Source organism: Palaemon carinicauda, chromosome 1 (assembly GCF_036898095.1).
Source record: "Palaemon carinicauda isolate YSFRI2023 chromosome 1, ASM3689809v2, whole genome shotgun sequence".
NCBI classification, from domain to species: domain Eukaryota; kingdom Metazoa; phylum Arthropoda; class Malacostraca; order Decapoda; family Palaemonidae; genus Palaemon; species Palaemon carinicauda.
Genome location: NC_090725.1, coordinates 244863672 through 244877382, shown reverse-complemented (window position 1 = coordinate 244877382; position 13711 = coordinate 244863672). Strand labels below are relative to the sequence as shown.

At 38.9% G+C, this 13711-nt stretch overlaps 1 protein-coding gene across 1 annotated transcript in view; it reads right to left on the bottom strand.

The window, feature by feature from the left end:
* LOC137644463 (4-hydroxybutyrate coenzyme A transferase) overlaps positions 1-13711 on the bottom strand; it is a 321602-nt gene that overhangs the window by 93824 nt on the left and 214067 nt on the right. Inside the window, 2 exon segments of the mRNA XM_068377442.1 lie at positions 5504-5659; positions 5662-5718. Coding sequence (XP_068233543.1) covers positions 5504-5659; positions 5662-5718 — 213 coding nt within the window.

Below are 13711 nucleotides of genomic sequence, written 5' to 3'. Positions count from 1 at the left end.
CCAACCCTTTAACCACGGGGGAGACTGGCACTAGGGATACTGGGGGGGGGGGGTTCACCTTAACTACCAGCTCCCTCAACAAAGTTATGCAGGGTCTACCTGAAAGACTTAAGAAAGCCCAAATCTTTCTCAAGTCACACTCCTCATCACTGGTCTGCAATGAGACAGGTAGGGAGCCTTAAACCTCAGATGGGGTATGGGGAACCCCAATTACCATCAGAACCTGAAAAGCATGCTAATACAGATCTGAAAGCTCCTTGCTCCTGACATATACTCCCCAATTATGTACAAGGCAGAGGCAGCAGAAACACCCACTGACCGAGGAGATGGAAGAAGTGAAAGACTTCTCTGGTGTCGTCTTGGGTGTTGCCAAGACAAATCAACTAAGGCTTACCTCTCTCCTTCCCCCTCAGGGTGTACACTTGCCACTGCACAGTTGACCACGAACTGCACTCAGCAAACTGTAATGATTGTGAAAAATCATGACCCCCCCCCCTCCCACTAAAAGATGAAGAGATATTATGGATCTACAGTAAGTTTACTCATAAACCAGTTGTAACATCCACCCTTTTCCCAAGTACGTATCTCTAACTTCACAACCATTACAATTGAAACAAACAGCCAGTATTCACTTCCTGTCAGAAAAAGAAAAGGAAAAGTTAATTCGGAGCGTAAGCAGTATATCTTTACTAGCTTACAGCCAAAAATAAATTGAAGCTCTTCTGATACGTAGTGGGGCAGAGCTACTCACCTGTGCTCACCACCTGTCATTTAACTACCTCATTAAACGATTTCAATAGCCATACAGCTCGCACAGAAAACATCTCCCCATTTAAAGGACGATGGCTTAGCATTTTGCATAGGAACACATAAAAATGGTGAATACCATAGTCGAACAGCCAGATGTAAGGTCGAAACTTAAAACATACTGAAAAGTACAGAACCATTATGAGAATATTGCATGTTAACTACATACAATATATTTGTAAAATATGGTGAGGTTTTGAAAGATCCAAACACTTCCTTAGAGAATATCGAACAAGATTCAGTTAGTTATACAGTTTTTCTCTAAATATTGAAAAAAATTTGTGTAGAATTAGAGTCATTTTCATTCGTTAAATTAATTAGTTAAGAATATTAATTCTTGACCTTCAGATTATTCAGGGAAAGAGAAAAAATTGCTTCCGTCATATTAGCCTACACTAAAATATCCTTACACAAACAATATGATAGCTACCCAAGGTAATGCTAACCCTCCTAGATATGATTTGAGAATCAAAAGCTTGTAGTCATGGGGTCATCAAAACTACCAAGAACCATACATGAAAGATTGGAAGTAGTAAGGAAAGAGAAGTATCTGAAGCCTCTAATTTCTAATGATGAGAAGCTTTAGAGTGGCAAAAAAGCAATATTGATCCCAGAAGAGCATGCATTGTATCCCTTTTTATTTTTTCACTACCACCTTGGCAAGTGAAGGAACAACTTCTATTGAAATAACTATTTAGAGTATGGAATTTTATATTGATGGTCCAACCTCTTATGCGTTGTGAGACAACCTTTAGGAGGAATTACCAAATCCTAATCAAGTGCCAGAGAAGGCACTGTCTTTTGTCCTCAGTAAGTCACAAAATCAGTGCTGGTGACACAAACTTTTCATAATCTATGCTTCCACTTTCAATACACATTTAATGTTTTATAGTACTATACTTGAAAATATAAAAAAAAAAATATTACAAAATCTTTAAACTAAAACTACCAAGGTACTTCTTTTAATACATACTTGGGATTCATGTGCTATTCATTCTAGGAAATAAAAGGTAGGCTACATTCTAAGAAATAAAATTTGTTATGGAGTATGTACAACCCTTTATTCACACAGAAAAGAGCAGGTGATGAAAAGAGAGAGTACATGGTGCCTTCTCCAACCTGACACCGTTTACAAGCTTTTATTTTTTCTTTATCATAAGCATGTGTGCATAATTGATCAATGAAAATACCTAAGATCTGTGATGTAATTATCAAATTTCTTTGGAAGAACAGTGGTTTGTTTTTCAAGCAAGATAAACTAGGTTAAACATAAGCTGAATGCTTAATAAAAACTGTTAAAAAATCTTACCTTTAATCAAATCTGATACCAACCAATTCATGCTACACAGCCACATTCCAACAGCTTGTCTGCAGGAGAAAAGTGAGGACTAAGAGAGATCAACCAAACCAATACCTAACATCTCCAATATTAAATAATTGCCAAACCTAAAACAGTAGATTTGTTAGGAATAATCTCTTGAAGGGAGGATTATTATGGATGTACTGTAAACCTGGATATGCTGTCCATCACTACATTGAGTGGACCAGACAGATAGAATAGTGAGAGGAATACATTCCTCTCCTGAAGAAACTTTAAAATAGGAAGGGTCACTGCATTAAGGAGTCTCAAACAATGATTCCCCTTTCCTGAGGCAACAGACTGCCACCCGATTGTCTATGAAGACCTTCATATGGGATTTCCATCTTGGACCAATTCTCTTCATTGTCAGAAATACCGCCATCTGTTCAAACACATTTGAAATACTGCGAACTTAAGGCCCCATTTCCTGAACACAAAGGTCTCTTCCGTATGACTTCCTAATTCCAACCTGGAAGTGTCGATATGAATGATCATGGAAACTGGAAAAGGGGCCAATGGAACAGAACTGGCTAATGAATTTGGCATTATCCAAGACTTGAAAATCCTCTTACACTGACCGGGAAGTTTTGCTAGAAGGTCCCGAATTCCCTTCCAAGCCGCCCTTCTCTACACCCAGTAAAATCTTTTCCAGTTGCCGCCTGGAAGTAAAGCAGCTCGAAACTATGGATCGGACTCTGCTTAGAATTCATAGCTAAGATGCTTTTATAAGGCTTGGAGTAGCTGTCACCAAATTCTATTGGAGACCAAACCACTAAAATACCCTTCTCGGTATTAGTCTTGACTTTGCAAAGTTGGTCAGGAAACCCAGTTCCTGCAGAACCTGCGACCTGAGTAGTGTGTTTGTGACATAACTTTTATCTGCCCACACCAGCCAATCATTTGGGTAGGCTATTATCTGCATGCCCTGTAATCACAAGAGTTTGATCTCCACCCTGATAAGTTCAACACTCTTGGGGCAATGTTGAGGTTGGATGGAACTGCTTTAAGCCTGTATAACCCCTCCCTCCCAAGCCAAAATCCTAGGTAAGGTCAGAAGTGGTGGGCATTATAGACATCTCAATAGGCATCTTTTACATCTATGATACAGGTCCCAGGCCCTTAGTGTAGTAATTGACAGATGTGTTTTACGGTCGTCATTTTGAATGAGTTGCATCTGATGTGTTTGTTGAGGAGACGGAGGCCGAGCATCACTGTTCTTTTAAGGGAGTCTTTCTTTAGTACGCTGAATAAGATGCAGTGGATTATAAACTCATTTTTTCAACATCTTGCTAACAAATTAATCCAGTTCCAGGGTCCTGGCCCGACAAAAACTATGGCACAGAGGTTTTACTAGCCATGATCAACCAAGACCCATGGAGACTATTCTCTGCATCTACCGAAAAAATTTCCATCATTCCTGAAAACACTGTAGACAACTTCCTGACTGATACTCCTTATTGACGAGACCTCCTGCCTCTGCTCGATTTACTGGCTCCTCTGTTTCCCTTGGATGACCTCCACTGCAAAACACCAAGCCTGAGTGGCCCTAATATGTGGCCTCACCTTGGAAGAGGTAAATTTGGTCCCCTCTCCTCCCAATAAAACCTCTGTGTAGGTCAGGGTTTGGACTGGGGAAACAGGAGCTGGTACCTTAGTGGAAGGTTAGGAACCTGTTATGTGAACATAAGGAGTGGCCTTAGGAAAGGGAGTTTTTTCTTTTTAAGAAATGGCCGATACCCTCTCCACATCTCCAGGAGTGGTGGGGCCATTGCCTGTGCATTAGCTCTGGCTTGGTCTACAAAGGCTTGGGGGCAGAGCAATTTACACAGTGAATTACTGAACAGAAATTCCTCTACCTCCACTTTCCTCAAATCAACAGTAGACAGGACATGTAATCTTTCCTTGTACTTTGCCTTAATAAAGTTCTAGAGGACCTCATAAATAGGCTTACATAACAGCTTAACCACTGCTGAAGTAGCCATCTTGAAACCCCTTGTAGCTCCCACTTTGAGATACCACAGCAGGCACTAAGTTGAACATGGACAACTGCCCTTGGTCTATACAAAAAGCTAAGAAAAACTGCATGCAAGATAACATACAAAATAGGAATATGTTCCAACAGGAAGCTCAATCAGTAAAACCAAGAAACTAATACAGGGTACTCATCAATACTACCATACAAGGGAAAATTAACACGAAAAAAAGAGAGAGAGAGAGAGAGAGAGAGAGAGAGAGAGAGAGAGAGAGAGAGAGAGAGAGAGAGAGAGAGAGAGTGTGTGTGTGTGTGTGTGTGTGTGTGTGTGAGTGAGTGTGTGAGTGAGTAACCAATGCTAAAAAAAAAAAAACAAGGTAATGGCTGAATAACAACAAATAGCACATGGATAGTCAATTCTTAAGTGCAAGAATTTGATATCCTTGATATATTCCCCCTATAGGTTTATGCATTATGTTTTCAGAACATAGTATGCCGTACACTTTTCCCCAGCATGACTTTTGGGCACAATAGATGTGCTACCGCCAAGTGCCAAAACTACCCCTTTTAAGATTATTTAAATATTACAAATTATCTGAAGTGTTATATACTCATTATATCAAATGTCTCATCATTCTTACTTTCACATTCACTTCCACTCCACTTAGTCACATAAATAAAGTCCTTAATCCACATAATATTTATACTGAAACATGCTAGTAAAATAAAGCTTTTAAAAGAAAAGTAATAAAAGGGAAAAGGAAAACACTTTTATACATTACATCTTTAGGCTAAGTAGTAGTGCAGTTATTTCCAGTGTTGCCTTGTAAATATATCATCCTCAGCTAGCATTATTGGCCAAATACTACCAGGGTTCAGTAGCAAATATACTGTATTTGTTTTGAGTATATCTAATTGATTCAAACTGCAAGAGTTAAAAATAGCAAAATATTATTACAAAGTTCAACTAGATTACCAAGGTATTATTCTTAACTTGCATGGGGAATAACTCGGTCTTTTTGCACAGAAAATTGTCAAGGTATATTTAGTAAATTAAAATAACTTGAAACCTGTTAGTCTAAAGCAAGGCAAAATACTCCAATAATTTCCTTGAACAAATTCACTTAAAAAATTAATATAAAGAACAGTCAAAATAATTCATAAAGAATAAAATCCATATAAAAATTGCAAATATATAATGCCCTGTTTTTTCACTTAACTAGAGAAGCCTTAGTTTATTCAAATATGACTAGATTTTGCAATGAATGGTAACTAAATTAACTTTTACATTAGTATCAAAATATTATATTCTAAATAACTACAAAACATCAAACCCAGCATAATTAACCATTATAAATACTTACTAACAAAAGGATTGTTATCAACAAAGTCAAAAAGTCTTCGTGTTCCCACAATAAAGCTTCCAACAATCTTTCCTGGCTGGAATGTCTTGTGAGTATTTGTGATACAACCGGCCTCCACTAAATCAACAACTCCATCACTGAACATTTCAGAATGTATCCTAAATCTTTGTGGCCTTTCAAGGATGCCAAAACAGCATCAGGAATATTGCCAATACCTGTTGAAAGATTAAAGATATATAAAAAATTTAGGAAAATGACAATACTGGCCATTATCTTCACAACTACTATTTGAACATAAATAATACTCATGGTTGTTTAAAATCCTAACTGTTAATTTACTGAAAAACTCAAGTTTCAAAAACAATGATAAATTTGAAATAATTTGTAATTTTTCTAATGATACAAACCCGAAGCTTTTTATATCAGAGTATTATTTTGGTACTATCTGAAACCAGCTATTAAAATTTTGCGAGGTGTAACTACCCACTATTAGTTAGAGGAAGGGGAGTTAGTGGGGGAAGCCCGCCACTCTGGTCACACCAGCACCAGTAAACACCGTCACTTTGCAATTACGTCAGGACTTCTAGGGGTAGGTAATGGCGGAAACGGCACATGTAGAGATTCAGGTTTGTATAGTTGAGAAAAATAAAAATTATTTCAAAAATGTCATTTGTTCCAGCACTACATACAAACCTTACACTCTTTACATGGGAGACTCGCCTTATGGTGAGTGGAAGTCCCTAACCCAACTGGCTGGAGACTATCCCGGAGTGTCGCTCTGTGCTATGTATGAGCTCTTCAGAGAGAACTGAGACACCTCGTGACTCGTAAGTTCGATGGCCTGAACAATTGGTGCTAGCATAGAATTTAGCAATGCAACTTGACCAGGTAAACGTAAACTTGGAGCTAAATCCCTCACTTAACCTAGACATTGCCCAACTATATTTCGCATGGAGGTCAGGGACATAACAAACATACTGTATATAAATATATTAGGATGCACAAAGGGGCATGGTACCCACCTGTGATTAGAGGAGGTCAGCTTGCAGAGTTCCTCGGATGCTGAGCCCCAAGAGAGGGGAGAAGGAAATAGGAAGTTGCCAGTCACTCACACATTTCTTCTAGTCTTACTCGAGGGTAACGTCCGGGTAATGTCTGCTCTTAACCAACTTCTACTTGTTCTACAAGGGAGTCGAAGTGTTAGTTGACCACATTTTGGGCAGCCACCACAGGACCTAAGGTGAACGTATCTAGGTTCCTGTGGGTTATGTCCTGCAGGTAGTGGCCAGTAATGCCTGTGCCAGAGAAATTCTATTTGAATGCCACAGATGTACCCGATACCCCTGACGTCATGGGAACGGGGACGGCAGCTAGAATGAGAGTGGCCTTGAAGAAAGGCTCGCTCAATCACCTGCCTTATCCAGGAAGAAACAGAGTGCTTCGTAATCTTCCTTTTACAGTATTCTTCCCCGTGCTGACAAAGAGCCTGTTAATATCCTTGCAACTGCTCTCCCAAAGCCCTTCTTTGCAAGCAGTTACTGGATAACCTCCAAGCAAGAAGCCGAAGCGATGGAATTGCTTGTTGAAATATCTTTACGGTTTTCTGAGTAGATCGGGTAGGAGGGGGGCTCTGTCAGTGCCTCTGTTAGCAGATGTAGAAGGTCGGGAAACCATTCCGCATGATGCCACAGCGGAGATATTAGGGTCATCAACAGATTGTGAGATGCCCTGACTTTAAAGAGCCTCGTTACTAGGCATAAGGAGGGGGGAACCCATGGATGTCTATCCCGTCTCACGGGATAGACATTTTGTTGCCAAAATAGTCAGGAAGCCAAAGTCAGAAAATGTGCAACCCCCTGCTGATTGCATGTTAGAATAGTCCAACAAGTCTTAAATAGATTGTTCAGATACAGGTAAATAGGAATCCACTTGTTGGACATTATAGATATGGATAGTATGGCCGCCATGACAGTTTACAAAATGGCCGCCAATTTCTAAACTTTTTGTCATATTTCGGCTTCTAATTGCAATAAACTCACAATGTTGGAGTCAATTCCTATGTTTTTCATTGTGTATAAGTTGATTTTGGCATTGAGATAGACCTTGGTGTATACATTCTCCAAAAAAATTTATTTTTCAAAAATATTTGACAAAATTTGTAGGGATTCCTAATTCACATTGCTAAGAATTAGAACCCTTAATATACAAAATGTAATACATGGATTTTTAAACTCAGCTTTTATTTGTAGTGAACTTGTATTGATTAAATTGCTTTAATTTTGTATTGCTAGACTGGGTTAAGTCTGTTTGGGGTGCAGATATCTATGGTTATCTACGGAACGGATACATCCCTGATTATACACGATATCTTAGGATAGTCGTTCCAGGGTTTAGAACCCTGTGATAACCTGATGGTAATTCTCTTGTAATATCACTGGCAGAAATATTATACAGTAGGAAGCTGATGGAAATAACTTCCATCAGGACGACATGGCTATCTCACCCAAAAATAGATTTTTCCTACATCAAAATCCTTTTTAGTGTGTTGGTAACTTTGTTATGTTTACTAATAATAGTAGTCAGATTCGACTGTGGTTGACCTGTTACAAACTTTGCTCATTGTCATGTTTCGGTTGTGTTTGGTGATCGTTTGATGTAACGTATAACCTTGGAATTTGGGGGGTAGTTTGATTGTATGTTTGTATGTTTAGCTGTATGTTAAATTCTGTAATTTCTTATATTGATATCTTATTTAAAAGTTTTATTATTCATCAAATCTAATTATGGCTTTTGAGTTGTGGAGTTTTATGTTATAGATTTGTTATTTATTTTTATTTGTTATTTTTGTATATATTCATTGGTTGGTCACGTGACACGTGTAACTGATGACCGCTTTTGAAATGAGAATATGCTTATTCTTATTTGTGAAGTCGCAGTGTCAATTTGTATTTGTGGAATTGGGAGAGTTTCAGATGCCTTTGCCAACAAAGATGACAGAGAAATCAATTCCTCCCTTAAAGATCTTTTGTTAGAAACTGAAGAGGTGCAGGTCCTGTTTAGTGAGTTTGGGGATTCTTGTTTGGAGAATGCCAATTTTTGTTATTGGAGAACCTACATAAAGTTGATCTCCATCCTCCTGAGGTTCACTTGCTCTCTACGTGAGGGAGACTGAGGCCTGATCCTTACATCATTTTCTGAAATGCTACCTTGGTTTGGAGCATTTGATCATTTCTATTACTCACACTGGGGAGCTGTCTTCCTAGCTGATATGCATATGCTACCCAAAACTGCTCCAGAGGTGCACAGAGGCTTTATTGCAGGAGACTTTGTAACAAAAGAAACAAAGTGCAAGTTCAACAAAATACCTGAAGACCAGGCTATTGAACATGTTAACAAGGCCGGCAAGATAGCTGGAGGGCTGGTGGGGATTACAAAAACAGACACCAGCCGTGACAGATGGGGCCTAACTTTCAATGAGAGATGTCAACTAACCAGAGATACTAAGACGATGTTCAATGTAGCGGGCAATGAAGAAGACAATGATGAGCATGAATTTGCACCTAAGATTTTGGTTCCAAGAGAATGAAGCAAGACCAAGATAATGTGCAAAAGCTCATTGACCTGTTCGAGATTCACACTCCATTTGATCGCAATTCCCGAGAACTGGTCTCAATTATAACAGGTGATATTGCAAGTGAAGTGGTTACAAATGACCTTCTGCATGCTGAACAAGTTTTCACGGACAGAATCAAATCAAATAATCTAAAAACGTTTGAGAGCATGTACACTGTGGAAGTCAATGTCGGAAAGGAAAAAACTGTTGCACTAAAGGCTGACAGAAAACTACTTATGCATGTGGTGACAGCAATACAAGCAGGCAGAGATATTGACATGAACAAAATGTTGGAGCAAGAGATTTGTGCAGTGCCACTTTCTCTGGAAATGCCTGATGGCAGACTGCGTCTACCTCAGAACAAGAGCAGATCTTGGCAAGATTCTCCAGCAAGGCTTGCCACATAATGTTACGCCTGAACTATTACAAACATGCACTGTCATTGATGGAATGGCCATGATCCAGACACTAGGAAATAGGATAAGCGCTAAAACTCTTGGCGAATGGACTGATGTTGTTGCTGATTATGTCAGTCATGTGTTTTCCAACAGTTGTTCTAGGGTTGACCTTGCCTTTGACCAGTACAGGAAGAAAACAATCAAGTCAACAGCTCGAAGTCAGAGAGTATGAGGCAAGAAAGCAATCAGACGAGATGTGCAAACAAGAAGTCAGTCCATGGGGCAGTGGGATAGATTCATCTCCGTAGATGAAAATAAAGCGAGCTTGGCTAATTTGATATGCCTAGAGTTAGCAAACAAGTTCCACAACCAAGAAGGAATGGGGCTGGTATTGAACGGAGGATTCACGGACCCTGCAAAAGTGTGGATATCATTTGCTGAGCATGAAGAGGCGGACACTAGGGATTCTTCTCCTTGTGAAGGATGCAAGTGAACAGGGATACCCATAAACTATTGTTTTGAGTCGAGACACTGATGTTCTTTATCTCCTTCTTGCCTCTCGGCCACAGCTCAGCCACTTCCTCTTCTCTGGATGAAAGCCGGAACACCTAAAAAGCAACACTTTGTTCCTGTTCATTCCATCAACATCACAGATTCGCAGAGAGCATCACTTCTCACAATTCATGCTGTAACAGGTTCAGATAGTAAAAGCCAGTTTGCTGGAATTGGGAAGCCCTCTGCATGGGTTATCTTCCAACAAAACTCACAGCTTCTCCAGAATCTAAGCAAGGAAGACTTTCCAGATGAGAATGTGATTGCTGATACAGAGTCCTTTGTCTGCAAGCTGTATGTTCCCAACAGCCAAGAAAACTCCATCCAGAAAGTCAGGTGTGATCTATTTCTTGGCTTGACCAAATCAATTGAGAATCTGCCTCCAACCCGCGATGCTTTGATTCTTCAGATCAGGCGAGCACATCATCAGTCCTTAGTGTGGAGAAGAACTGTATCTTCCTGCACCTGAGGAAAGTGGGTGGGAACTGGTGGTAAAAGAAGGTAGTGAGATGCTACAGCCACAACTGATGACTGGGAAGCCAATCACTGCATTCTGTTTGGAGCTCACAACATGCAAATGTCGAGCAGTTTATGCAAATCGACGTTGCAAATGTACACATAATGGACTCGAATGCACACAAGCATGTGGTTGTAAAAGCCTTTGCAGAAATCCATTTACTGTTTAACACTTTCGCTGCGGATATTCAAATAGGATGTTGCACAGCTCTGTGCACATTTTCACAAAAAATTCAAAATGCTAAAAATTCAATGAAACTAACTTTTTTGTATTCTATAACCTTTCTGTTTTTAGGATTTAACAATATTTTCACCTGTGTTTATCTCTTTTTGCCTTAAAGTCTTCGATAAATAGGTAAAAATCAAGAAAAATCACAAAAATTCCTTTCCAAAGATGATTTTATCAATTCCACTAATAATCCTTCACCCAATTTATCATTGACTCATATATTTATTCTCCACATTAGTAATGCTTTTTGTACACTTTATGGGTATATATGTCTCAAAACATGGAATGATACAAAGAAGGGGCTTTTCAACAATTTGATCACAAAAATAAGTTGTTTGCTTTCCTATACATTCGCCTTTACCTTTCATTAAGCAATTTTTTGGCAAGATAGAGCATATAATACAGTGGGGTTTGGGGTTTTTGTCAACATATTGAGCTGGAAAATGCCTTTCAGTTAGTTTAGATTCTATTGCATTAGAAAATGTACCCTTTCCTTGAGTTTTGCTCCGCTGATACCCTTAATAATTTTTCCCTGAATTTTTTTTTCTATTCAACTTAGCAGTGGGATTCTGAATGTTATATGTTTGAGTCTACTAATACGGCTTCAATGATAAAATGCCAAATTGGTTGGTACCATTTCTGACTCTTTCTTTTGTAAGCATATGTTGAGCATAGCTGATCAAAATTATCAACTTCCCTCATATACTTATTGTATTCCACATAAACACATGGCTTGTCAATTTCGGTCACTTTTTTTTATGAAGTTTCACTTTATATGTAACTAATTTTTCTTTTAAAAGATACTTGGCGAGAAGTAGAGGCCATATCACACATTTAAAAGAAAAGAAATAAAAATAATTCTTCAACCCAGAGTTAAAGGGAAAAATTAAAAGAACAAAGTCAGCTGACTGATGAAAGCAGAGTACTATCGAATGTTCTGCTAAAAGTATAATAATACCATAATTTACAATTAGATATGAAATTTATGATACTGTGAAACAAGCATTTATAAACAAATTATATCTTTATTAACAACTTGTATCACTAAATTATGCTGTTAAAAAAAAGGGACCAATAGGCAACTAACAGACTGAACGTCAGCTGTCGAATGTAAACAAAGCTTCGGATTTAAAACACGAAACTTCTTTTCTTGTGAATGTGTTTGTTATTTGACTATTATTCATTTAATTGAGTTAATTTCTATATTGATTTCTGAAAACTGAAAACACCAATTTCTGTCACATTCAGAAAATCCAATACTATGAAATAAGTTTTTATTTGTGTAGTTGTCATGGCAACTGTTGAGCTCTAATGTAAGCAAACTTTTACTTACGGTAAACGAACCTTGGAAAGCATGATATTATGATAGCTCTATGAATAATATTGATTTATATTGAAAAAAACATGCATATACAGTATATCATAATTTCATGTTGACACTACGTAAAAATAACAAAAAATTACCAAAATCATAGAGTAAATGGGAGAAGAATGACGAGAGCTCCGGAGAGTGGGTAGTTCATAAAATCGGCAACAGATGGCAGCATGTAGAGGCCAGATAAATCGTCAACAAAAGGCGCCAAGCTTAAAATTTCTTAGGCGGTGTGGAGTAAAGTCGTTCTCCGCAGTGAAAGGTTATGAATCTGAGTAAACTAAAGTCGTTCTCGCAGTGAAAGGGTTAAGTTCAATAGGCATTTGTGAAATGTTTGTTTGTTCCTTCAATGTTTCCTTCAATACACGTAGTGATTGTTCTGCTAAGTCTATTTTTCAGATCATTTACCCTCATTTAATTTTTACCCCATTTCATTTTCCTCATAAAACTGGCAATAATATGAACTTTTGTGGTCCAAAACAAAAATAAAGTACATAAACATGTTTCTCCAGATGAAATATGGTGTAATTGTCACAAACATAACAAATTTCTGTACATTACAACCTACAGTATGAGTAAATCAAATTCTGACAGTGGCCATCTTGGAAACTATCATGGCAGCAGTACCATCCACATTTACAATGTCCAACAAGCTGAGCTAGACTTCCCCATGCCTTGACACTTAAAAAACACCTGTTGCACTATTCTAACATGAAATCAGCTGCGAGCCATTTTTTAAGCTCTATACAGAGTTCGGCTACCTGACTAAAAAGCCTGTGGGCCCGATACTGGGAACCAGTACACTGGAAGCTTCTGATTGAGGGGTTGCAAACAGGTCGATTGTCGGCGAACTCTAAAAGTCAAAACTGTTGGCTGTCTGTTGTTTCAAGGACCTTTTGGAGCCTACTGTCCCAGTCCTCCTGCTCAGATTGTCTGCCAGCATGTTCTTCTTGCCTGGTATAAACTGGGCAGCAAGAGCTACATAGTTGTTTTCTGTCCACCTGAGAATTTCTACAGCCATCTGACATAGGGGCTGTGAAAAAGTACCTCTTTGTTTGTATATGTGTGACACTACTGTCGTGTTGTCGCTTATCAACACTACAAAGTGCCCTGAAAGAAGCTGGTGGAACTGCTTGAGAACTAGAAAAGCTGCCCCAATTTCCAGGAGGCTTATGTGGCACTGCTGTTTGGAATCAGACCACCGTCCAGATACCGTGAGGTGTAACAGGTGATCCCCACCCATTTTTTGAAGCGTCTGTGAAGAGCAACAAATCCCCCGAGTAGGTTGGTGTCTGACACCAACCATCTCAGGTCTGTCTTCTGCTCTTGACCTACAGGTACTGGAGTAAAGTACATGGTAGATCCAAGTGCTGAGACCAAAAGGGGTTCAGCTGCCACTGGAGAGATCTGATGCGGAGACGACCATTGGGAACTAGCTTCTTTAGAGAAGTAAAGTGCCGCAATAGTCTACCACTACGCTGATGTGCTGGCAATTTGTCTCGAGAGGAAGACCTGGGCTCTCTCAGTC